Source organism: Callithrix jacchus, chromosome 18 (assembly GCF_049354715.1).
Source record: "Callithrix jacchus isolate 240 chromosome 18, calJac240_pri, whole genome shotgun sequence".
NCBI lineage: Eukaryota > Metazoa > Chordata > Mammalia > Primates > Cebidae > Callithrix > Callithrix jacchus.
Genome location: NC_133519.1, coordinates 39,151,804 through 39,178,991, shown reverse-complemented (window position 1 = coordinate 39,178,991; position 27,188 = coordinate 39,151,804). Strand labels below are relative to the sequence as shown.

General features: G+C 40.6%; 1 protein-coding gene across 1 annotated transcript; it reads right to left on the bottom strand.

Moving 5' to 3' along the window:
- Positions 1-5,982: 5,982 nt before the first annotated feature.
- SH2D1B (SH2 domain containing 1B) lies at positions 5,983-26,760 on the bottom strand. The gene is made up of 4 exons (XM_002760300.6): positions 26,507-26,760; positions 15,726-15,789; positions 9,542-9,706; positions 5,983-7,918 (listed from the first exon to the last, which is right to left on the bottom strand). Exons 1-4 carry the CDS (start codon positions 26,638-26,640, stop codon positions 7,883-7,885), a joined length of 399 nt encoding a protein of 132 aa, XP_002760346.3. The 5' UTR covers positions 26,641-26,760; the 3' UTR covers positions 5,983-7,882.
- Positions 26,761-27,188: the final 428 nt, after the last annotated feature.

Here is a 27,188-nt window from a genome sequence, read left to right as displayed (position 1 = left end):
CTCCCTAGCCATTACTCATGATGCTGCCAAACCCTCTGGGTATTGTGGCCAAATCGCCCAGGAGAGAGGCTGATGAAATTTGTCTCTTGAAATTCACAGATGCCTTGGACATTCCTGAGAGCTCAACCATGAGAGTCAACTTGGTTTTCTCCCCCTCATTAGGGTTCAGAATTAAAAGTCCACCTTCACAGGCAGTAAGATAATACAGATAAGTGACACCATCACCCTGTTTCAGATGTTAACATGTCTAGGTGTGATTTGAGACCACATAACCTTGTGCCACACAGTGGAATTCCCCAGCCAGAGGGAGACATTTGATTGCCACATTATGATCTTCTCACTGAGTGTAAAGCAGTCTTGTTTCACTTTGGATTCTTTCTTCTGTTGATATCTTATAACAGCACTTTGAATTTCCAAGCATATAATAATTTTTGGTTAGCTTTTAATCATTGACTTCTAGCACAATTCTGTGACCAGAAATCTGCTGTGTGATTGGATTTGTCTGAAATATATTGAGGTTTGCTTGATGAACAAAATAAGTTGGGTTAATTTTTGTAAATGTACCATGCATACTTAAAACCAGTGTAGCTCCAACATTTGTTCCCGAGATGCAGGACGATGGACGATGGCTCCATGGATGTGGTGGAGATGGTTTACTATTGGGACTTTCCGCATCCTTCTGATGTTTTGTTGCTTAGAATATGAATGGCTGAGAGGGGGCTGTGGAGCCTCCCACTCTGCTCGTGTGTGAGGTTCTTCCTGCCATCATTTGTTTCTTATGTTTTGCTTCCAAGACTGACCATGAGAAACCCTGGGAGCTCAGGAAGGACGGAACCCCAGAAGCAGGGACAGGGAGCTGGTGGGGAAGGCCAGAAATCAGGTCTGTGAAGGTTCCAGAGAGGACTTGTCCTTGGGAGTGACATGGGGGGGATGAGATGGGGGAGGGGCGTTGGAGGACGCGTGTGCTCCGTGGAATGTTCACTGTGACGTACCACGTTCTGGGGCCAGGGATTAGTGGAGAGTTAGTATAAAGCCCCAGGGTTGCTTAGGCAGTGCCCAGACAGGAGAAGGTGTGGGCCTCCTGCTTTCTTGCCCCACGTGTCCTGTTTCTTCCTGATAGACTTTCTCCCTGACTTGTAGCTGAACCTTCCACTGGCCCTTGAAGACTTAGTTTGAACCAGATCCTTTCCCAGACCTGCTCCTCCAGGTGCCCAACATCCTCCTTTACCCTCCCTCTCCTTCCCTCCCGTCCCCTTCCCCAACTCAGATCCCACCCCATCCCCATCCCCTTCCCTCCCCCAGCCCTAAGCCACCCCACCTCTGTCCTGGCTACCTCAGGGTGCCCTGAGAGGACCAGGACATTCGGGTGCCGTGGCTGCTCTTTTGGCCCCTCCTGTGTCCATCAGTCCACCCATATGAGTAGACGCTGGACCCATGGGGTTTCTTTTTTTTATTGGGCTGTGTCATGTGGCAAATTACACAGTGCAGGCCTGTAATTTCAGTGCTTTGGGGTTTAAGGTGGGCAGATCTCCTGAGTCCGGGAGTTTAAGACTAGCCTGGACATCAGAGACAAACCCCATCTCTACAAAAGACTCCAAAGATGATTAGTTGGATGCCCACTGCATTCTTGTCTCAAACAGAATAAACCAAAACAAAGTGAAATTACATCTGGTTTGATGACTTTTTAGGAACTTCTGAGTTATCCGTGTCTTCTGCTTTTGGGGGCTGCCTCTAGGGAGTCTGTGTCCAGTCAGCGTGATGGAAGCTGAGAAGCCCATCAGATGGAAAGGAAAGGGCTGCACCTGCTGGGAGGTTTGCAATGTGGGAGTCACCAGGAGTGACATGACCAGGATATGAATGAGGACTGTATTGTCCTTTGTTTTGTAAAATGTATATGGTGCAGATCATTGATTGACCCAAAGGAGAAAGGGTCTTAAAGTCCTTATGATATCCAAATATAAAGAAATGACAGGCCAGGTGTGGTGGCTAATGCCTGTGATTGGAAGGCTGAGGCCGGCGGATCAGTTGAGGTTAGAAGTTCCAGACCAGCCTGACCAACATGGTGAAACCCTATCTCTACTAAAAATATACAAAATAGCCAGGCATGGTAGCAGGCGCCTGTAATACCAGCTACTCAGGAGGCTGAGGCAAGAGAATGGCTTGAACTCAGGTGTCAGAGGTTGCAGTGAGCCAAGATGGCACCACTGCACTGTAGCCTGGGCAACTGAGCAGGACACTCTCAAAAAACAATTTTTGTGTGTGTGTGTGATTTTTTTTTTTTTTTTTTTTTTTGAGACAAAGTCTCCTTTTTGTCTCCCAGGCTGGAGGGCAATGACATGATCTTGGCTCACTGCAACCTCTGCCTCCCTCATTCAAGCGATTCTTTTGCCTCAGCCTCCTGAGTAGCTGGGATTCCAGGTGCCTGCCACCACATCTGACTAATTTTTGTATTTTTGGTAGACATGAGGCTTCAACATGTTAGCCAGGCTGGTCTGGAACCCCTGAGCTCAGGTGATCCACTAGCCTCAGCCTCCCAAAGTGCTGGGATTGCAGGCATGAGCCACCACGCCTGGCCTTTTTGTGATTTTTTTTAGATCATCAGCTATTGTTAGTGTTAATGTATTTTATGTGTGGCCTAAGACAAGTTCCCTTCTTTTAATATTGCCCAGGGAAGCCAAAAAATTGGATATGCCTGCTTTACATAAAAAAAAAAAAAAGACACTCTACATTTGAAATGCCTAAAAACACTACCAGCCATGCAAAAAACATGAGACTGGTAACTTCCAATATTTTTTGAAGCAGTGGAATCCCCTGGTGATATCTGAGGGGTGTGGTTACCTCTTGGAGGAGGTTGATGGTGTCCAGAGATTATCATTTTTTACTGAAATATTGCGAATGTCACTGACCTTTCCATTATTATTCCAGGTGATCAGTTTTCCACCTGATTATTTGTAGCCTGGGCATGACTTTCTTGGTGTTCTATGGATGCTTATCACTATTGTGTTTCTGGGAGTTTCTACAGTTGGCCTTTCCCTCCGAAAAATGAGCTTGTGTGAGAGTACACTAACTTCCTGTAGAGGTTAACTTGTAATCACACATAAGAAGACATTATTTCAAACAATCCATGGTTCTGGACTTTATTATGAATATCGGGTTTTACCAAAAACATCAGGGAAATGATTTATTAGCATAAGAATTATAAAAATATCTGCCATTTACATTATGAAAATTAAATAGGTTGATGTTTGTTTAATAGAATGTCAACAGAGCTGTAGGTCAAAAATAAGTTGTTGTTGTTTTTTTAACCTATGTGAAGTTTTGGCACTTAAATAGGAAATTCTGTCTAAACTTTTCTGCTTTATAACTCTATTGTATGGCTGGAAGGAAAGCTTTTACTTTCCTCTGTAAAGGTTCACTGCGGAAATGAACTAACAACAGACAGCTTAACAGGAGAAGAAAAACATAGAACAGGCATAAACATGGGAGCCAGCTGAAAAATGAGACTGCAAGAAGGGTCAGATGGTTGATGATTAAAGAATGCTGTCTTTTCAGGAGAGAGGGGGATAGATGGAGATGGAGGCAACTTAGAGGGGCAGTAAGTGATTTTTAGTGGGAATGAAAGAGCCCAAGGAACAAACAGTTGGCCTGAGACAAAGTTCCTCTGAGATCATAGGGAAGAGGAGACAAACTGCAGAAAGGTGAAGGGCAGAGCCGCACTGCCTCTCAGGATGCAGAGAGAGCCCCGGAGAATCTGTTGGAACTTCCCTTCAGAGAATCAATGAAGACTGTGTATTATAACTACTGATACATTTATAACATCACAGAGCAAAATAAAAATACAGGGCCTAGTATGTTATGGGTAACCACTAATCTTGTCTTTTTTGAGATAGAGCTTTCAGGTTAACAGAGGTAAATTTGATCTATTCAATGGAAAGCAGAAAAGGAGAAAAAAAAAGGAAAAAACATATAGTAAATGGAAAGAATGGTATATGATAGCAGAGACTAATTCCAATAGAACAAATTATAATAAACATGTGTATTGAACTCACCAACTAAAAGAGAGAATCTTAAATTGGAGAAAAATATCCAGCAATATTGTGTCCACAGAAGACAAAGACAGAAGGTGCAAAACACTTGGAAATGAAAGGGCTGAAAATTATGTACTGGGAAAGTATGAATAAAAGTTGGGATAGCAATTTTAATATGATGTAAAATATAAATAAAGGCAAAACTTATAAGAGACTAGGAGAAATACTTTATAAAATAAAAGAAAAATGAATATGATAAAATAAAAATATATACACATAAAAATATGAACTTAAAACAGCTAAAATAAGAATGGTAAAATTACAAAAATAAGTTAATATACTATGATAATCAGAAAGCTAAACATTATATACATAGAATTAAAATGAAAGATTTCTCTTTCTCTGATGCTGATAGACCAAATAGATAGAAATATACCAATTTATAAAAATATTTGTTTTATATAATCTATAATCTTGAATACATCTGGGGAAGAGGTGAAGAGAATGAGCTTTAAAATGAATAGAAAGAGCAATTCAAACAGATGAAATATTCACAGAATGTTCACATATACTGGGTCAGCAAGGAAACCTCAGAAATGGAAGTCAAGCTGTTATTTAATCTTAACGTATAGTCTGAAACCTGTACTAAAATAACTAAAAATGTATGTTTGAAAACAGTTACAAACTTCCAAACAGTTTTTGGATTGAAGAAGATACTTTTACAAGAATTAAAAGTATTTTGACCTGAACAGCAATAAACACTATTTCTGTTCAAATTTGTGGGATACAGCTAAAATAGTACTTTGAGTTAAATTCATAACTTTATTTATTAGAAAATAATGAGCATTGACATTGGGCGCATCCTGTTGGTAAGTAAATAAAATAATAATAATAAGTATTGAAAACAAGTCAGATAAGCCCCCCTAAAATGAAGTTGGAAATCAAATAGGGAATAACAATTTTAAAAAAGATTAACAAAACCAAAAGCTGGCTTTGAAAAGACTAACAAGACAGATAAAATCCATAAATATAAAAGAGTAAGATCCAAACAGGACACAGAGTGAGGAAGGAGCTGTGGCTACAGTCACAGGAAACCATTAAAGTAATAGGAGAATATGATGAACCATCTGCCAGTAATTGTGAAAACAGACAAAATCAATACATTTCTGGAAAAACAAAAAATGTCAAAATATTTTAACAAATCAATAAGTATTAATAAAGAATGCCCCCCACTCCACTCCACTAGAGCCTCAAACTCAGTTTTATAAGAAAGTATTGTACTAAAAAATGTCAAGGAACAGATGAGTTTATTTTTATTTTTGTTTCTTTTTTTGAGATGGGGTCTCACTCTGTCACCCAGGCTGAAGGGCCCTGGCATGATCTCAGGTCATGCAACCTCCACCTCCTCTGCTCAAGCGATTCTCCTGCCTCTGCCTCCTGAGTAGCTGGGATTACAGGTGTGTGCCACCGCACCTGGCTATGTTTTTGTATTTTTGTAGAGACATGTAGGAGTTTCACCATGTTGGCCAGGCTGATCTCAAACTCCTGACCTCAAGCGATCCCCCCACCTTGGCCTCCTAAAGTGCTTGGATTACAGGCATAAACCGCCGCACCCAGCCTGAAACAAATAACCTTTATTTTAAAAAGTTGTTGTAGAAAATATTAAAAAGAGAATGACTTTTCTTCACTTTACACGAACAGTATAACCATGATTCAGCATATTACAGTCCTATTTGGTTTATGGGTTTTAATGCAAAAATCTTAAATGAAATAACAACTTACCAAATCCCACGGTTTATGAAAAATAATATAATATGATCAAGTTAAACAAGGCAAGGATGATATGATATCAACAATTTTATTAACTTTGTAACTCACCTTTATAATGGAGTGAAGACAACAGGAATGTGACTCTCAATAGACGTAGAAAAAAATCACAATAGATGTCAAAACATTTCTAGTAAAAATTATAAAATAGCCTTTAATAAGGTTACAAGAAACACCATCCAATAGAGAAAATGTCTAAGCATTCTCTGTAATACTGGAAACAGCATGAGAATACTCACTATCATGACTATGGACTGTTTAATACATACAGGGGGCCTAACCAATGGGTAAACACAAAAAGTAAGTGAGCATAGATATTAAAAGGAAAGAGAATACAATATTATTTACAGCTGGCAAAAATCATTTACACAGAAAGCACAATAGAATCAACAGGGAAACTAGTAGATCTAATGAGAGGGTCAACATTTCATTACCACCCTAGCCTGTTAGAAAAGTAATAAAACATAAGACAGCATTTACAGCAACTAAAAATAATTAGGAATTGATCTAACAGAATATACAAGGCTTCAGTTGTGAAAATCTACGACTCCATGAAAGGGAAAAAAGATGACCCAAGAAGATGGGTGTGGCATGTTCACGCACGGGAACAACCACAGGAACTCCAGTCCTCTCCTATCTATAAATTTGTTGCAAGTTCATTCAAAATTCCAAAATGAGGTTTTGAGCAATTTCATGCATTTATTATAAAAAGTATATGGAGGAATCGACGTCCATGAATACCTAAGTCGATTTTGAAAAGTAAAAGAGGACATTTGTCCTGCCTACCAGACACATGGAGGAGTAGGAGCCTACATGTGAGTAGGAGTAGGAGCCGTGACTTGCTGTGACCCTAAAGCTCACAATGGTCCATACTCTGGGGCTCCAGACACAATGTCTGTTCATGTTACCTATAAGTCTAGAGCTCCTCTCTTTAAAAACTCTGACGCTAAGTCCAGTGGGGTGAAATGAATTACTACAATTTGATGCTAGGCAAGAGAAAGGGCATAGAATTTGGTACATTTCAAACTAACCAGGTCCCAATTCACATTTTGAACAAGCAGAAAAATTCAGCAAATCAATTTCAATAAACCTTAGAAACTAATTCAACAAACCCCCCTCAGCAATGTGCTTCCAGTCAATTTCTCTAGACCGGGCACAGCTCTGAGCAGCACAAATTTCTACACACTGTAGAGGATACAAGGGAGACCCAACCACGCTTTCATGGGACTTAGAACCTAGTGGGGAACAGAAATCACACATAGAATATCTTAGAAATCTCCATATATATCACTGTACAGAACCATATTCATGCTGTGGAAATGGTTGATGCATAAGTAGAACTGAGCAACATCAGGGAGAAAGTGTGGCCAGGGCAATGCTCACCAGCTAGTTTAAGATTAGAAAGAAGAATCAGGAGGGGAGTAGCCCAGGCTGGAGGAAGAAGGGTGCACATTTGGGTGCAACAGGTACAGAGAATGTGCTGACTGTATGCATCTCCATCACTCCCAGTCCCTCACCTTCACCTGACACAAGCAGCCTCAACAGAGAGACAGTGTCTATCATCCCACCCAACCACATAGACAAATAAACTAAGACCTAGAGATGGGAAGAAACCTGTTCAAAGTCACACGGCCACAGGACTGGAGTTCAGGGCTTCAAACTCACAGACAAGTGTGCCCTCCTCTGTATGAAGCTGTCCCTCTGACTGCATGGTCTGAAGGAGGGCATCAGCCATGATGTAGGCTGGTACTTTTAACAAGTCATCGGGAAGAGGGTCAGGCTGTCCCATTCCAAGGAAGAAGAGTGAAAATGGAGAGGGCTTTGAAATTGCTCTGGTGTATGTCTGAGAGGCAGGGATAGGGAGAGTGCTCTCTGATGCTGGTGAGCAGAACATCTTCAGTTACACAGCCAGGAGAGTTGGAATTGTCCACTAGAGTTTGGTGCTTTGGACCTATGCCTGCAGAAGTGGGTCACCAGTGAGAACTGTCACCCATCTCTTCAACTTGCTTTGTCCAGCAGCCTTATCTTCAAGGCAAGACATCCACATAATCGCTGTTACTGTTCTTTGGAGAGAAAAAAAGCAGACCAGTCATAAGACCACATCCAGAAGTCATATCAAACAACCCCACTCAAAAGAAAGAAGACCTCTCCCCAGGCACAGAGCCCACTTGATGCCACCTCAAGGTTATATCTTCAAAGGCTGGGGTACCACAGGGAGCTCTCCTAACAAAATAGGGGATCCCTTTATAAGTCAAGCCTCAGCGCCTCTAGCACAGGTGTCTCCATTCACCAGTGAGAAACCTGTGCCTCCCTTGAAGTAAGAACATCTGAAGCTTGTTCTAAGGAAGCAAAGGGAGGAAGAGGAGGAGGGTGACGGGGAAGATTTCTTCTTCGGTAGCCGAGAATTTTGGAGCTCGCTGTGTCAGCACTGACCTGGCATGGAAAGTTGGTAAGTGAGTGGGATTCATGCCCAGTTCTTGGGGAAGATTTCTGAGGGTTCTTCTTTTGGGATTTGTGATTCTTTTCTCACTGTCAAGACAAATACTACCACCACCCCAACTGGTCCCAGCAACTCATCTGGGTTTGCCTAAGGGCTGCAGCACAGACACATTTCTGGGTTTCCAGCTCTGCCACATTTTACACTTTTTATTCTATACATTTTAGGGGAAAGTATCTGTGGGACTATATTTCTAGAGCTGGACCTATAGAAAGTGATTTTTGTGTATCCATGAGTACACACTGCCCTTCATAGGGATGGGGTGGGGGACAGAGAAATAATGGTACGGGAGGAGATTGTATTTTAATCATTAAAACAATATGCTTAGCCTTGCTGGGGAGATGAGAAGCCTGCTATGGCAGCCTAAAGGGTGACTTCACTGCAGACAGTGTAGAAAGGCATGGAGTGATTGCAGGCTCCCCGAGAACTCTCTGTCCTCTGTTCCTCTGCCTAGGGAGGACATCTGATCTCATCCCATCACCTGCCATTGATAACTGCAGTCCCTTTCACTGAGAATATAACCACACATTCCAACATGGGAAAACAGGATTAAGCCCTAAGTGTTTCTGGAAGTCTGAGTTAAATTCAAACAACATTGCGAATGATAGATAATAAATTCTTTCCTGAGAGCAGATTTCAAGGGTGTGGGTAAGCAAGAATGACTGCTCATTATGTAATTTGAGAGGCCTCGGCAGGGATTCTCTGTGCTCATATTTACTGATCATCTCTTTTTCCACCATGGCTTCATACCTTTAAAAATGTATCTGACATAATTTGACACCTGGCACTTTATAAATGAATGCTTAGCAAATACTGAGCAAAATGTAACACTATGAGCATTGGGGAGGAAATGAAGGGCTAAAGTGATTTTCTCATTTGAAAACCTGCCTATTTGCCCATTTATTCTCAAACTTGAATGGCCTGCACAAGTTCACAGAATGAATTTGAAGTCAGCTGTCTGCCCAGGAACCACTCTTGCTAATCTGGCTGCAAATGCAGCAAGCTCTAGGTGTTGGCCTTCGGGGACTAGAAGACACCACTTCTCAACAAAATGGAAATTGCTCTTAGTAGGATGAAGCTTTTTAGAGAATGTCATAGAAAACATTTATCTGTATTGAGTTTTACAAAGGAAGGCATTGGTGGAAATAAAATTAAGAATCCTTTCTGGCCCCTATGTGACAGATTTTACCATAAATGTTTCCAACTCCGATTTTGTTTCTCTCCATCTCAAGCTGGGGCTGGTTCTCTTTACTGGCTTTAAAAGGCCAACCACCAGCCCCTGGTTTGGTTTTTCATATTTGGAGATCAGTTCCTTTAGGTTTGAAAAGACCTGTTTTGGAACACCTTCCGCAGCCTGCAAAAATACAAGAAAGAAAATTAGGCATTATCATGTAATTGTGTGTAAAATGTGACACTTCTCAAAACAGTTGTTTTTCAAGGCTGCCTCTATGAGCTGATGAACTGAAAGTGAGTGGCCAGAGCTCACACCACTTCCAGTTCACAGAAACTCTCATTTCTGTTTTGTTTTTAAAGATTTCTTTATACATATATATATATACGTATATATATATATATGTATATATATATACGTATATATATATATACATGTATATATATATATATGTATATATATATATACATATATATATATATAATTATATTATTGCACTTTAGGTTCTGGGGTACATGTGCAGAACATGCAGGATTGTTGCATAGGTACATACATGGCAACGTGGTTTGCTGCCTCCATCCCAATCACCCACATCTGGCATTTCTCCCTATATCATCCCTCCCCAACTCCCTACCCACCACTGTCTCTCCCCTAGTCCCCCCCAATAGAACCCAGTATGTGATGCTCCCTTCCTTGTGTCCATGTGTTCTCATTGTTCAACACCCACCTATCAGTGAGAACATGCAGTGTTTGATTTTCTGTTCTTGTGTCAGTTTGCTGAGAATTATGGTTTCCAGATTCATCCATGTCCCTACAAAGGACACAAACTCATCGTTTCTTATGGCTACATAGTATTCCATGGTGTATATGTGCCACATTTTCCCTGTCCAGTCTATCATGATGGGCATTTGGGTTGGTTCCAGGTCTTTGCTATCGTAAACAGCGTTGCAATGAACATACGTGTGCATGTGTCTTTATAATAGAACGGTTTATAATCCTTTGGATATATACCCAGTAATGGGATTGCTGGGTCAGATGGAATTTCTATTTCTAGGTCCTTGAGGAATTGCCACACTGTCTTCCACAATGCTTGAACTAATTTACACTCCCACCAACAGTGTAAAAGTGTTCCTATTTCTCCACATCCTCTCCAGCATCTGTTTTCTCCAGATTTTGTAATAATCTCCATTCTAACTGGCATGAGATGGTATCTCAAAGTGGTTTTGATTTGCATTTCTCTAATGACCAGTGATGATGAGCATTTTTTCATATGTTTGTTGTCCTCATGTATGTCTTCTTTTGAAAACTGTCTGTTCATATCCTTCACCCACTTTTGAATGGGTTTGTTTGTTTTTTTCTTTTAAATCTGTATTAGTTCTTTGTAGATTCTGGATATTAGCCCTTTGCAGATGGGTAGATTGCAAAAATTTTTTACCATTCTGTTGATTGCCGGTTCACTCTAATGATTGTTTCTTTTGTTCTACAGAAGCTCTGGAGTTTAATTAGATCCCATTTGTCTATTTTGGCTTCTGTTGCCAATGCTTTTGGTGTTTTAGTCATGAAGTCCTTGCCTATGCCTATGTCCTGAATGGTTTTGCCTAGGTTTTCTTCTAGGGTTTTTATGGTGTTAGGTCTTATGTTTAAGTCTTTAATCCATCTGTAGTTAATTTTAGTGTAAGGTCAGGAAGGGGTCCAGTTTCTGCTTTCTGCACATGGCTAGTAAGTTTTCCCGACAATATTTATTAAGCAGGGAATCATTTTTCCATTGCTTGTTTTTGTCAGGTTTGTCAAATATCAGGTGGTTGTAGATGTGTGGCATTGTCTCTGAGGCCTCTGTTCTGTTCCATTGGTCTATATTTCTGTTTTGGTAACAGTACCATGTTGTTTTGATTACTGTAGGCTTGTAGTATTGTTTGAAGTCAGGTAGTGTGATGCCTCCAGCTTTGTTCCTTTTGCTTAGAATTGACTTGGCTATGGGGGCTCTCTTGTTTCCATATGAAGTTTAAGGTGGTTTTTTTCAGTTGTGTGAAGAGGGTCATAGGTAGCTTGATGAGGATAGCATTGAATCTATAAATTACTTTGGGCAGTATGCCATTTTCACAATACTGATTCTTCCTAACCATGAGCATGAAACGTTTTTCCATCTGTTTGTGTCCTCTCTTATTTCCTTGAGCAGTGGTTTATAGTTCTCCTTGAAGAGGTCCTTTACATCCTTTGTTAGTTGTATTTCTAGGTATTTTATTCTCTTTGTAGCAATTGTGAATGGCAGTTCATTCTAGATTTGGCTCTCTTTAAGTCTGTCATTGGTGTATAGGAATGCTTGTGATTTCTGCACATTGATTTTGTATCCTGAGATTGCTGAAGTTGCTTATCAGTTTAAGGAGATTTTGGGCTGAAATGATGGGGTCTTCTAAAGATACAATCATGTTGTCTGCAAATAGAGACAGTTTGACTTCCTCCTTTCATAATTGAATACGCTTTATTTCTTTTTCTTGTCTGATTGCCCTGGCTAGAACTTCCAATACTGTATTGAATAGGAGTGGTGAAACAGGGCATACTTGTCTAGTGCCAGATTTCAAAGGGAATGCTTCCAGTTTTTGCCCATTCAGTATGATACTGGCTGTGGGTTTGTCATAAATACGTTTTACTATTTTGAGATATGTTCCATTGATACCTAGTTTATTGAGAGTTTTTAGCATAAAGGCTGTTGAATTTTGTTGTAGTCCAGCTCTGCATCTATTGAGATAATCATGTGGCTTTTGTCTTTGGTTCTGTTTATGAGGTGGATTATATTTATAGACTTGCATATGTTGAACCAGCCTTGCATCCCTGGGATGAAGCCTACTTGATCATGATGGATAAGATTTTGATGTGCTGTTGCAATCAGTTTGCCAGTATTTTATTGAAGATTTTTGCATCTGTGTTCATCATGGATATTGGCTTGAAGTTTTCCTATTTTTGTTGAGTTTCTGCTGGGTTTTGGCATCAGGATGATGTTGGTCTCATAAAATGATTTGGAAAGCCTTCCCTTTTTTTGGATTGTTTGGAATAGATTCAGAAGGAATGGTACCAGCTCCTCTTTGTATGTCTGGTAGAATTCAGCTGTGAACCCATCTGGACCTGGGCTTTTTTTTGGTTGGTAGGCTATTAATTGCTGCCTCAACTTTAGCCTTTGTTATTGGTCTATTCAGGGTTTTGACTTCTTCCTGGTTTAGGCTTGGGAGGGTGTAAGTGTCCAGGAATTTATCCATTTCTTCCAGGTTTACTGGTTTATGTGCATAGAGTTGTTTGTAGTAATCTCTGATGGTAGTTTGTATTTCTGTGGAATCTGTGGTGATATCCCCTTTGTCATTTTTTATTGTATCTATTTGGATTTTTCTCTCTTTTCTTTTTTATTAATCTGGCTGGTGGCCTGTTTTGTTGATCTTTTCAAAAAACCAGCTCCTGGATTTATTGATTTTTTGAAGGGTTTTTCGTGTCTCTATCTCCTTCATTTCTGCTCTGATCTTAGTTATTTCTCGTCTTCTGCTAGCTTTTGAGTTCTTTTGATCTTGCTCCTCTAGCTGTTTCAATTTGGATGATAGGGTGTCGATTTTAGATCTTTCCTTGCTTCTTATGTGGGCATTTATTGCTGTAAATTTCCCTCTAGACACTGCTTTAAATGTGTCCCAGAGATTCTGGTATGTTGCGTCTTCATTCTTATTGGTTTCGAAGAACATCTTTATTTCTGCCTTCATTTTATTGTTTATCCAGTCAACATTCAAGAGCCAGTTGTTCAGTTTCCATGAAGTTGTGCAATTCTGAGTTAGTTTCTTAATTCTGAGATCTAATTTGATTGCACTGTGGTCTGAGAGACTGTTATGATTTCCATTCTTTTGCATTTGCTGAGGAGTGATTTACTTCCAATTATGTGGTCAATTTTAGAGTAGGTGTGATGCAGTGCTGAGAAGAATGTATATTCTGTGGATTTGGGGTGGAGAGTTCTGTAAATGTCTATTAGGTTTGCTTGGTCCAGATCTGAGTTCAAGTCCTGGATATCCTTGTAAATTTTCTGTCTTGTTGATCTGTCTAAATAATGACAGTGGAGTGTTAAAGTCTCCCACCATTATTGTGTGGACGTCTAAGTCTCTTTATAGGTCTTTAAGAACTTGCCTTATGTATCTGGGTGCTCCTGTATTGGGTGTGTATATATTTGGGATCATTAGCTTTTCTTGTTGCATTGATCCTTTTACCATTGTGTAATACCCTTCTTTGTCTCTTTTGATCTTTGTTCATTTAACGTCTATTTTATCAGAGACTAGGATTGCAACTCCTGCTTTTTTTTTTTTTTTCTCTCCATTTACTTGGTAAATCTTCCTCCATCCCTTTATTTTGAGCCTATGTGTATCCTTGCATGTGAGATGGTTTTCTTGGATACAGTACACCAATGGGTTTTGACTTTCTTTCCAATTTGCCAGTCTGTGTCTTTTGATTGGAGCATTTAGCCCATTTAAACTTAAGGTGAATATTGTTATCTGTGAATTTGATCCTGCCATTTTGATGCTAGCTGGTTGTTTTGCCCATTAGTTGATGCAGTTTCTTCATTGTGTCAATGCTCTTTACCATTTAGTACATTTTTGGAGTGGCTGGTACTGGTTGTTCCTTTCTGTGTTTAGTGCTTCTTTCAGGAGCTCTTGTAAGGAGAAACTCTCATTTCTAAGATCAACCTCTGCCTCGAGCCACTCTGAGTAGAGGATTTGCATTCAAGGGATCTCAATGCAGTCCATAGTATTGAGTGAACCCCATCCTTGGCAAGTTTATCTGGGACAGTTCTTGCAGATACACTGTGAAGGGTACCCCTCTAAGAGCTTATGTCTGTACCCTACTGGGAGGCTTTGCTATCTTAGAGGATGATCAGAAGTGGACTTCTGATGGAAATACAAAAATGACATTTTAAAAAGATTTTCCAACTGTTATTTTAAGTTCAGGGGTACATGTGCAGGATGTGCAGGTTTGTTATACAGGTAAACAATAGGTAAACATGTGCCATGATGGTTTGCCTCATAGATCATCCCATCACCCAGATATTAAGCCCAGCATTTATTGGCTATTCTTCCTGATTCTCTCTCTCTGCCCACCCTCCACCCTCCACCCTCCGATAGGCCCCAGTGTGTGTAGGTATCTGTGTGTCCGTGTGTTCTTATCACTCAGCTCCCACTTATAAGTGAGAACATGCAGTATTTGGTTTTCTCTTCCTGTGTTAGCTAAAGATAGCAGCCTCCAGCTCCATCCATGTCCCTGCAAAGGACATGATGTCATTCTTTCTTATGGCTGCTTGGTATTCCATGGTGTATATGTACCACATTTTCTTTATCCAGTCTATCATTGATGGGCATTTAGGTTGATTGCATGTCTTTAAAATATGCAATTTGTATACTGGATGAATTCAGAAACCCCAAGTGAGGAAAATGAGACCAAAAAAGTCCTAATGTAAATAGAAAGTAGGAATGGCAACACAACTCCGTTAAGTTGTAAATAGTTGTTTTCTGTTTGCTAGCCATACACCAAGTACTGTTTTCTAATATAACCTCTTAAAAATAATTTTAAAATAAAAAGAATTTTCTGGCTGGGCACAGTGGCTCACACCTGTAATCCTAGTACTTTGGGAGGCTGAGGTGCATGGATCACTTGAGGTCAGGAGATTGATACCAGCCTGACCAACGTGGAAAAACCCTGTGTCTACTAAAAATACAAAAAATTAGCTGGGTATGATGGCAGGCACCTGTAATCCCAGCTACTCAGGAGGCTGAGGCAGGAGAATCACTCGAACAAGGATGGAGGTTGCAGAGAGCTGAGATGGTGCCACTGCACTCCAGCCTGGGTGACAGAGTGAGACTCCGTCTCTTTCTGGTTCCATCCTGCATCACTGTTGAGTCTTCTAATTCAACAGAGGTTTTGGTTGGAGTCCAGGTTTGTGTATCTGACTGCTGGAGGAGCCACAGTGGAGTAACAGTGGGGGCTATTCAAAAGTAGAACCCAAGCCTAGAATCTTTTTATTTCTCTTAGGGGAAAACCAGGTTAACTCTTGATCTGACTCTCATCTCTGCATTGTGCTTTCTGTTTTAGAATGCTTTCACATAGTCATGGCTCGGGTAGAAGACACGTTCCCAGGTTCTTCTTCCTCAGCATTTTTGCTGTTGTTGCAGTCCTTTTTTGTTCTTACCTGTATCTTGTAATACCCATGTCTCTCTCTGAAGATTCGGTATGTGTAGACAGTGTTTTTGAACCTGTGGAAAAATGACTATGTGAATCATAACGTTCTATGCAAATCCAAGTAACATCTATCATTATATTTCCTATGTGATACCTTTGTTCATCTTCAATCCTAAAAAGAAACTTTTTTTTTTGAGGCAGCATCTCACTCTGTCACCCAGGCTGGAGTACAGTGGCACAGTGTTGGCTCACCTCAGCCTCTGCCTACTGGGTCCAAGCGGCTCTCCTGCCTTAGCCACCTGAGTAGCTGAGACTACAGGCATGCACCACCATGCTCAGCTAATCTCTGTATTTTTAGTAGAGACAGGGTTTCACCATATTTACCGGGCTGACCTTGAACTTCTGACCTCAACTGATCCACCCGCCTCAGTCTCCAAATTGCTTGGATTACAGGCATGAGCCACTGCATCTGGCCAAAAGAAACTGTCTTAATTCACTTTTTGCCACTATAATAGGGTACCACAGACTGGGCAAATTATAAATAATAGAAGTTTATTTGGCTCACAGTTCTGGAGGCTGGAAAATTCAAGATGGAAGAGCTGCATCCGGTGAGGGTGTTCTTGCTGTGTTGTAATATGGTGCAGGGGCATTGCATGGGTGAGACACAAAGAGACAGGATGCAGACCAAACTTACCTTTTTATCAGGAGCCCACTTTCTCAATAACTAACTCACTCATGAGAGATACAGATTAATCACCTCTTAAATGTCCCACCTCTTAATACTATTACAACAGCAATTAAATTCCAACGTGAGGTTCAAAGGAGTCATTCAAACCATAGCGCTAATCATTTTCAGGCCCCTTCATTTGTGAATTTGAAAACAAAAACAAAAACAGGGTTTTGAAATGGGGACTCTTATTCTGATGTTGAAAGTCTTGGCTCTAGGAAAGAGAATAAGGAAAGAAGGTCTGTCTACAACTTCCATAGTCTTGATACTTCTCTCTAGTTTTAGTTATTAAATTAAATTAATTTATTTAGTGTGTGAAACAGGGTCTCACTCTGTCACCCAAGTGGGGAGTACAGTGGCATGATCATGGCTCACTGCAGCCTTGACCTTCCTGGGCTCAACTGATTCTCCCACCTCGGCCTCATGAGTAGCTGGAACTACAGAGCACAACACCACACTCAGCTAGTTTTTTGTATTTTTTGTAGAGATGGGGTTTTGCCACATTGCCTAGGTTGGTCTCAAACTCCTGAACTCAAGCCATCTGCCTGCCTTGTCCTCTCAAAGTGTTGGGATTACAGGTGTGAGCCGCCGCAGCCGGCCACTAATATTTTCTCTTAGTTTTAAAATACAAAGAAAGAAAAATGCATGACAATAATAGCACAAAGGCTTAGGTGAAGTGTGAGAGAAATGAAAAGATATTATTCTAAGGTTCTGATACTACAGGTGAAGTGGCATAACGTTTCTCAAATATAGACTATAAGTTAACCATGTATAGTATAAATACTAAGTAAACTACTAAAACTCAAGGAGTTATAGCTAGCAAGTCCTCACAAGAGATAATTTGGAAACATAAAAATAGTCAATCAACCCCGAAGTAGGCAGATTACTTATTAGATGCAACTCCAAAACAATGATCCACAGGAGGCAAAATTGATAAAATGGGCTTCATTAAAATTGAGAATCTCTGGCCTTTGAAATATACCATTAAAAGAAGGAAAATACAAGTCAAAATATACCATTAAAAGAAGGAAAATACAAACTGGAAAAAGATACTGCAAATCAGCTATCTCATAAGGGACTCACATCCAAAATATGTAAAGAATTAGCACAACTCATAATAATAAAATAATCTAATTTTAAAATGTACAAAATATTTGAACAGACACCTCATCAAAGAAAATACCCATGCATTTACTGTCAGTTGATTTTTGACAAAGGGATCAAGAACACGCAAGGGGACAAGAACAGCCTCTTCAATAAACTGTTCAGGAAAAACTGGATCTCCACAGGCAGAAAAATAAAATTGGATCCTTATTTCATACCATATGTGGAAATTAACTGAAAATGCATTAAGACTTGAATGTAAGACCTGGAGCTGTGAAACGACTGGAAGAAACCACGGGAGAATAGCTCCACAACATTAGTCTGACCTGTGATTTTTGGATATCATGCCTAAAGCATGGACAACAAAGGAGAATAATAGACAAATAGGATTGTATCAACCTTAAAAGCTTCTGCACAGCAAAGAAAACAACAAAGCAAAGAGACAACCCACAGTGTGGGGCATGAGGGCCCAGGCCTGTAATCCCAGCACTTTGGGAGGCTGAGGCAGCAGAATTGTTTGAACCTGGGAGGCAGAGGTTGCAGTGAGCCAAGCTTGTGCCACTGCACTGCAGCCTGGGAAACAGAGCAAGGCTCCATCTCGAAAAAAAAAAAAAAAGAGAAAGAGAGACAACCCGCATAGTAGGAGAAAATATTTGCACAACATACGTCTGATAAGGGGCTAATATCCAAAATATATAAGCTACTCATACAACTCAATAGCAAGAACACAAATATCTGTATTTAAAAATTAACAAAGAATTTGAATAGACATTTTTCCAAAGAAGAGATACAAATGGCCAACAGGTACCTGAAAAAATGCTTACCATCACTAATCGTCAGAGAAATGCAAATCAGCACCATAATGAGCTGTCATTACAGATCCGTTAGAATGGCTATTAGCAAAAAGACAAAGGATATGGAGAAAGGGGAACCCTTGTACAATGCTGATGGGAATGGAAATTAGTATAGCCATTTGGAAAACAGTATGGAGGTTCCTCAAAAAATTAAAAATAGAATTATTATATAACCCCACTACTGCATATATATTCAATGGAAATGAATCCAATATGTTGAAGAAATAGCTGCACTCCTGCTTTTATTGCCACATTAGTCACAATGGCAAAGACGTGGAATCAACCTAAGTTGATTAACAGATGAATGAAGAAAGTTACGCATACACATACGCGCACACACACACAATGGAATATTATTCAGCCACAGAAAAATAAAATCCTGTGACTGCAACAACATGGATGAATCTGGAGGACAACATCCAAAGTGAAATAAGCCAGGCACAGAAAGAAAAATTACCACATGGTCTCACTCATATGTGGCACCTAAAAAGAGTTGATCTCATTAAACTAAAGAGTAGAATGGTAGTTCTCAGGCACTGGCCATGGGAGAGGGAGGACTGGGGAAATATTGGTCAAAGGATACAAAATTTCGGCTAGACAAGAGATCTATTGTACAATACGGTGACTATAGTTAATAACCACATATTATATGCTTAGATGGGGCCCAGTGGCTCAGGCCTGCAATCCCAGCACTTTGGGAGGCCAAAGTGGGCAGATCTCCTGAAGTCTGGAATTGAAGACCAGCCTGGCCAAGATGGTGAAACTCTGTCTCTACAAATATAAAAATCACAAAATACAAAAATTAGCTGGGCATGGTGGCGGGCACCTGTAATCCCAGCTACTCAGGAGGCTGAGGCAGGAGAATCACTTGAACGCAGGATGGAGGTTGCAAAGAGCTGAAATGGTGCCACTGCACTCCAGCTTGCGACAGAGTGAGACTCTGTCTCAAAAAAATAAATAAAATAAAATAAAATAAAAACCATATATTATTGAAAAATGCCGAGAGGCAATTTTAAGTTTTCTCACTACAAAAATAACTTGATGAGGTAATGCATATGTTAATTAGCTAGATTTAGTCCTTTCTCACCATATATATATATTTTAAACATCACATTATATACAATACATACAATTTTATCTATCAAAATAAATTAGATTGTATACTTTAAATATGTACAGCTTATTTTACTTGAGTTAGACTTTAAGTTTTTAAAAATAAAAAGTAAAATCTGCTGTCGAACCTCAAAAAAACAAGAAAAGACAATACATGGATGGCAAATAAGCATGTGAAAGGATACTCAGTATCATTAGTCATTAGTGAAATGCAAGTTCACCTCGCAATGAGATACCACTACACTTACTAATATGGGTAAAAGGTAAAAGACTGACCATTCCACATGTCAGTAAGGCCGTGGAGCAATCAGAACTCATGTAATGCCCATGGGAATGGTGAGACAGTACAATCGCTTTGGAAAATAGTTTGGCCATTTCTTAAAAAAATAAGCCTCCATGGAACACACAACTTAGCCGTCCCAGTCCAGATTACTTACCCAGGAGAAATGAAAGCATATGCCCATACAAAGACTTAGTCACAAATATTCATAACAACTTTAGTTGTAATAGCTATAAATGAGCAAACAAATTGGGATACATCCCTACAGTGGAACGCTATTCAGCAATGCAAAAGAATGAACTATTGAGGCATGCAACAACATAGATGGATCTCAGAATAATTATTCTGAATAAAAGAAGTCAGACAAAAAAGACGACATACTCTATGATTGGATTTATATTAAATTCTGGAAAATACATATTAATCTATAGTGCCGAAAAACAGATCATGATGGCCTGGAGTCTGAGCCTAGGTGGGAGGTGTGGTAATGAGAGATTACAGAGGGGTGCATGAAAAGTTTTGGAGGTGATGAATATGTTCATTATCTTGGTTGTGTTAGTTTCATAGGTGTATATGCATATATCAAAATCCATCAAATTGTACACTTTTTATGTCAGCGATACCTCCATAAAGCTGTAAGACACATTCATGGCATTAAAAGGTAGATGAATACAATTTATTTTTATAATATATAAACTAAATTTTAATTCCATATATACCTATATATGATTTTGCTGTTTTCATGATTGGTTTTTGGCATCAGACAGAAAAAGTGTTTCCTATTTGTGCCATTGTGTTCTCAATAAATACATAATGGCTTGACCCTCAGTGTGGGAGTGATACACAGTAGATCCTCCATGTTTGTTTATTCCATGGAAATAATTGTCATCATTTATGAGAAATACATAATAAATACATGTAAAAATCATTTAAAAATCTTTGGCATCAATTTCTCAGTTGAGGTTCAAAAAGGCTGGAATACAGGGCCTCTAAGTTTTCGCATATCTTTGAATTGTTTTACTCTTTCTAATCTGGTTTAGCTTTCAAAGTTATCATTCCATGAAGTGCTGTGCCCATCTCTGAATCCCTGCTCAATGCATGAACAGTCCACAGATTAGCATAGTTTCGTGTGGCCGCCATTGTGGGGAAACTTGTTCGTATTTGAGTTTTTATTTTACCTAATCTTCAAAAGGTCAGTGGAAGGAAATGCAATCGCCTGTGCCCTGTAATGTCAACAGTGTGTTCGGCATTTTTCTATTCCATGATGCAAGTGGGGAACCCAAGTCAATAAAGAAATATTTTAAGACTTTTGGCCTCTGGCCTTATCACTGTTCCTGATCTCAGTGTACCTTGGTGCAACCTTTTGTGGTACTAATTTGTCAGTGTGCGTGAAGATTTTTAAACATCTAGGATTTTATCCTAACTAGAGAGTTGGGCCAACTTTCACAGATGTAAGTACAAATCATCCCAAATTACACTGGGCCCACTGGACTAAACTGGAAATGAAAATTGAAAATAACCTAAATGTGGCCAGGCGCGGTGGCTCACACCTGTAATCCCAGCACTTTGGGAGACCGAGGCGGTTGGATCACGAGGTCAAGAGATGGAGACCATCCTGGTCAACATGGTGAAACCCCGTCTCTACTAAAAATACAAAAATTAGCTGGGCATGGTGGCACGTGCCTGTAATCCCAGCTACTCAGGAGGCTGAGGCAGGAGAACTGCCTGAACCCAGGAGGCGGAGGTTGCGTTGATCCGAGAACGCGCCATTGCACTCCAGCCTGGGTAACAAGAGCGAAACTCCGTCTCAAAAAATAGTAATAATAATAACCTAAATGTATGCTATATATATATATACATTATAATATAGCAAATCAATAAACTACTAAGCAGTCATAAAGGGATGAGAAAAGATACCTACAATTATGGAAAAAACAGGTCGCAAACGATCATACGTAATAAACCATTAAGTATGGCTTATAGAAGCATAGAGAAAGGTCTGGAGAGATGTATGCTGAAATTAAAAAAAAATTTTTTTAAATGGTGATTTCAGAGTGGTGAGACTGATACGACTTCTGCTTTGTTTTTTGTCCCTTTCTCTACGTTTGGTTCTTCTAAAATGAACTTTCATTAGCTTAACAACAACAACGAAGTGGATCATTTCTTTTCTTTCTGTACTCTGCAATCCTTCCAAAAGTCTCAGAATCTGAGATTCATCAATGACTCTCAAGGCAATAGAAAGACGTTGCCATTATTCTTCTTAATGAGAGCATGCAGTAGGTTAGGGCTCAGGTCTTTCTCACCTGCAGCCTTCCTATGGCTTTGCAACGTCCTCCTTTCCTTCACACTTGCAGACGAACCCTTAGTACCTGCTAATAGCTACTCCATTTAATTCGACAGATGATAAAGGCAGACTTAGTTTAGAGTTCCTGACACTCATAAAGTCACGCTACACAGACAGCATTTTATGCATTGGCGTTGTCTAGGAGCTCTATCATGGTGTATGATCAGAAAACATTTCCTGTCCGCAGTTACCACATAGCTTTCTGATGAGTACCATATGCTGCTAGGTCGACTCGCTCTGTGACTTTCTCTGTTTCGAACTTTCCTCATAGTATCTTCATTACTAGATATTTAGCTTGGTGAAAGCGCTGAGGTTAGTATACTGCCCTTTTAATGCAGCAGAGAAGAAGGGGACACTGCATATCCAGGCCCTCAGATCCCCTGCTTGGGCATTTTATAACACACGTCCAAGGTGACTACCTGAAACATATTTCAGTGAATCTGGGGACATAGGTAAGAGAGGGAACGTAATAACATATTAGCAGTTTGGCCCTAGGCAAGTTATTAAATAAGAGGCTACCGTTTATTTTCTCACAAAATAGTGATCATGTCACCAACTGCAAAGGGCTTTGCAAAGGACAAATAAGATAATGCATGTCCATGCTTAGCGAAATGTTTGCTTCTCAGAAAACACCTACGTGGTAACTTTTTCTGTGTCAGTGAAGACAAGCAGGCTAACACTTGTGTCATAATAGTAATTCTGGCTTTGCTTGCAAAGGGTTGTATCCTGACGCATGAATTGGTTGATGTGACCTCTCCAGAGAAACCTTTCCTGTACCCAGTGGAAAGCAGCCCCTCTGTCTCTCTCTGTCATCTGACTGTTGGATTTTCATCATGTTTTCTCCTTTTACTGGAATGTAACTTCATGAGGGTAGAAGCATAGCCAGTAGTATTTATCACTGTATTACCAATGCTTAGGACCACACATGGAACACAGTAAGTGCTCAATCTATGCTTGTTGAATGAATGAAGGTTCCACTTATTCTCCTGAAGTCTCAGCTCCAATATCCATTTCTCCACGTTTTGCTCTCAGCTCTGCAGTGCGCTCATGATAGTCCAGTCATCATAATTATCACATGCGTCACACTGTCCTCTTACTTTTTTATTTTCCCCACTAGGCTCTGAGCTGAGTTAAAGCCATCAACTGAGTGTCCAGCACACTGTCTGACATAAGAGAGATTTCAAATACTTATTGAACAACTAGAATTTAACAGTGCACACTTATCTATATGATAATAAGTTTTTAACGGGGCTCTAGAAGGAGGTAGCTACAGGGGTCACTTGACCTGAACCTTAAGCCTGAGGGTGAATGAAATTTTGCTTGCCTTTCCGTGACATGCCTAGGGATGCAGGTGAGACCTGATCATGTGCAGGGGCTTAACAAATATTTATTTTTGCCTTTCCACTTGATTTATTATTTTTTCTTAGCATTTCTCAGTGATCTTTGCTTTGGATGAATATGCAAGCTGGGTTGATGCACCACAGAACAGTTGAGAATAAATATAAATTTTCAAAGAGAATCCCAATAGGCTGGGTGCAGTGGCTCATACCTGTAACCCCAGCACTTTGGGAGGCTGAGGTGGGCGATCACTTGGGCCCAGGAGCTTGAAATCAGCCTGGGCAACATAGCAAGATCCCATGTCTACAAAAAATTTAAAAATTAGCCAGGCACGGTAGTGTGCACCAGGAGTCCCAGATACTCAGAAGGGCTGAGACAGGATAATCTCTTGAACCCAGAAGGTCAAGGTTACAGTGAGCCATGATTATGCACTCCAGCCTGGGAGTTGGGGTGAGACCCTGTCTAAAGAAAAGAGAGAAAGAAAGAAAGAATGAAAGAAAGAAAGAAAGAACAAAAGAAAGAAAAAAAAAGGAAGGAAGGAAGGAAGGGAGGGAGGGAGGGAGGGAGGGAGGGAGGGAGGGAGGGAGGGAGGGAGGGAGGGAAGGAGGGAGAATCCCAATATTGACCGTATACCCTGAGATCCTGGCCAGTCTGTCCTTGCACCTTCTTTTTTCCCTTTTCGCTGCTTGCACCATCACAGCTAGCTCTTCACCATCTCCCATCCAGAGGCACAACAGTTTCTATTGCCATCATTTTCCAGCTTCACTGTGTTCTTCATGTCAGATTTAAGTTTCTAAATTCACTAGTCTTGTCACTTCTCCGCTCAAAAACCATCCATGTTTCCCCATTAGCTTTAGAACCACTCTTTTAAAACTACCTGATCTTATCCCATCCTCCTTCTCCAAAAGCTGGTTTCCAAATGACATTTTAGGAACCCTGTATGTACATACTTTAAAGTATCCAACTTCTAGACCACTGTTCCTACCTCCTCCCCTTCCTAAAGCACCTTCCATCCCATTTCTATGTAACCAGATCTTACCCACTCTTTATTTATTTGCTTATTTATTTTATTTTGAGACGGAAAGTCTCTCTGTCTCCCAGGCTGGATAGCAGTGGTGCCATCTCAGCTCACTGCATCCTCTGCCTCCCAGGTTCAAGCGATTCTCGTGCCTCAGCCTCCTGAGTAGCTGTGATACAGATACCCCCACCATGCCCAGCTAATCTTTGTATTTTTAGTAGAGATGAAGGTTTTATTATGTTGGCCAGGCTGGTCTTGAGCTCCTGACCTCAGTGATCTGCCCACCTCAGCCTCCCAAAGTGCTAGGATTATAGGCGTTAGCCACCGCTCCTAGCCAACATATATTTTTCTTTAAATGGTACTGTGGATGTAGGTATAAGAGAGATAGCCTGTCTCTCCAGTATCATTTACAGAAAGAAGTGTGTCCCAATGTATTCTATTAGTAAGGACAATCACTTTTGTCTGTAATCAGACTTCTGAGCCTACTCCATGGCCCATTTGTGTACTTCCTTGTAAAATCCAGTTTTAGCAAAGAACCCTACTAAGTCAGTTTGGCAAGGACACCTCGCCCTAGCTATCTGATCACTGTCAGGTTCTGATGAGATTCCTCCTCCTCCACCATCCCCCAGGCAACAACTGATCACCCTGGTCTGTCTTCAGCTACAATTCTGTTAGGCTGGCTTAGCCAGAATCCCCTTTACCCCTGATGTTTCCTCTGAGTAATTTTCTAGCCACTGATCCCACACTACTCCTTGGCCATAAATTCCCACTTGTCCGTGCTGTACTCAGAGTTGAGTCCAATCTTTCCTCTGCACTAAGAGCTCCTTGCAGTGGTCCCTATACCTATTGTGATGATCCTGAGTAAAGTCTTCCCAACCATGATTTAACAAATGACATAGAGTAATTTTTTTCTTTAACAAGAGACACCGGGGTTTCACTTTCTGTTACAGGTATAATAACAGGTTCAGTGGCCCCTACTTTACAAAGAGGAAAATACATCAAGATAGGAGGTTTCTAGTGATATCTGTTCAGATTTCTGTTTAGGATTGCTTTCTAAACTGGGCATAAGCAAGTTCCTTCCACTGGGTCTCTTTGATATTGTAGCCTGGAATTTCTTTTTTCTTTTTTTGAGGCAGGGTCTTACTCTGTTGCCCAGGCCAGAGTGCAGTGGTGCAATCTTGGCTCACTGCAGCCTCTGTCTCCTGGGTTCAAGAGATTCTCCTGCCTTGGCCTCTCAAGTAGCCAGTATTACAGGCACACGCCACCACACCAAGTTAATTTTTGTATTTTTGGTAGAGATGGGGTTTCACCGTGTTGGCCAGGCTAGTCTCGAACTCCTGACCTCAAGTGATCCCCCTGCCTCAGCCTCCCAAAGTGCAGGGACTACAGGCATGAGCCATGACACCCAGCCTGGAATTTCATATTTAACTTAGACTCTGGAAATTCCAAATTAGTTTTAACACAAATTATTTGAGAAACCAAGGTCTCTGTTTCTTTACCTATGAAATGGTGACTGCTTATGCTTACCTTGATAGACTACAAGAATGAAAGAAAATGACGAATATTGAAGTCCTTTACAAATCTAACAAAATGTGAAATATTATTAGGATTTATAGTTTAAGTATTGCAAGTGGATACTGCAGAATAAGTAGTCTTTCAGATTGAAATTTCTTTTAAAACCCCTAGCCTTTTCCATACCAAATAAACAGATCTCTGGAGAACAGTACCTTCTCTCCATCCCCCCGTACCCCTCTTCTTCAGCCCTTCCCTTCACCACCACCATATCCCTCCTGCTGCTGCAGAGTCTGCTTGCAGGCCTTTACACCAGGGAGAGCAAGGCAGATGGGGGAGCACGGACAGACACATGCCTCTCCTGGCACTGCTCATTATTTCTCACTTTATGCATTTTGACTGCAACATCAGAGTGAAACACTGAGGGATATGTATTCCTTTACTGTGCCTTTGCCGCATTCAATGTACGATGTCACATGTGTGCAAGATGAGGCTACTCACGAGACACAGAGGCACAGGACTCCTGGTATCGACTCGCTGTCTCTTAACAGAAAGTTGCCATCCACCCCTTCCTTGAGCAGCAAGGTTTCACAGTCTCGCTTGGTCAGAGGGCCGTGGTAGTAAGGAAGATCCATGGAGAACGCTCTTGTATCCCAGGCAGCCCTGTTGGCCTGAAATTCACCCCCAAGCCAAGGGACAGCTCTGAGGAGGGATGTGGAAGCAGTTGTGCCTCCTGTGGAAATAGCTCTGTCTCTAGTGATCTGTGAGACTCAACCAGCTTCATGAGATTCAGGAAATGAGAAGGGCGGGGTGATAAAATGACCAACACATTTTATCCTCTATGTGGCCCACATGTGACTCACAGAAAGGGGTAAAGCACATTTAAATACACAGTGGAATCAGTGAAGCTCATCGCTAGGGAGACAACGCTGAAGTCAAGCTCTCTGGAACTGCGTTGCAGCCTGTATATTACCATGTACTATCATCACCTTCTCTGGCTACTGGCATCCTGTGCAGGAAGCACAGCATCGCTTTTGCAGTAATGGTACCCATTCTCTGCTGAAGTTGCATAGGATTGGGCTATGCTTAGCGTAGACTGGGTGCTCAAAAAGCATTGGGATGCTGAGAGAATTGATATGCTCAGATACAGTGGGAAAATTGAAACGGTGGCATTTCCATGGAT

Bases quoted from the DNA above. Each gene is read 5' to 3' on its own strand.
- SH2D1B (XM_002760300.6), bottom strand. From the start codon at position 26,640: ATGGATCTTCCTTACTACCACGGCCCTCTGACCAAGCGAGACTGTGAA. The intron at 15,790-26,506 runs GTGAGTAGCCTC...ATTTTTCCACAG, and splicing joins GTCCTGTGCCTCTGTGTCTC to GTTCAAAAACACTGTCTACA. The intron at 9,707-15,725 runs GTAAGAACAAAA...GTATTTTTGCAG, and splicing joins ATGGGTATTACAAGATACAG to GCTGCGGAAGGTGTTCCAAA.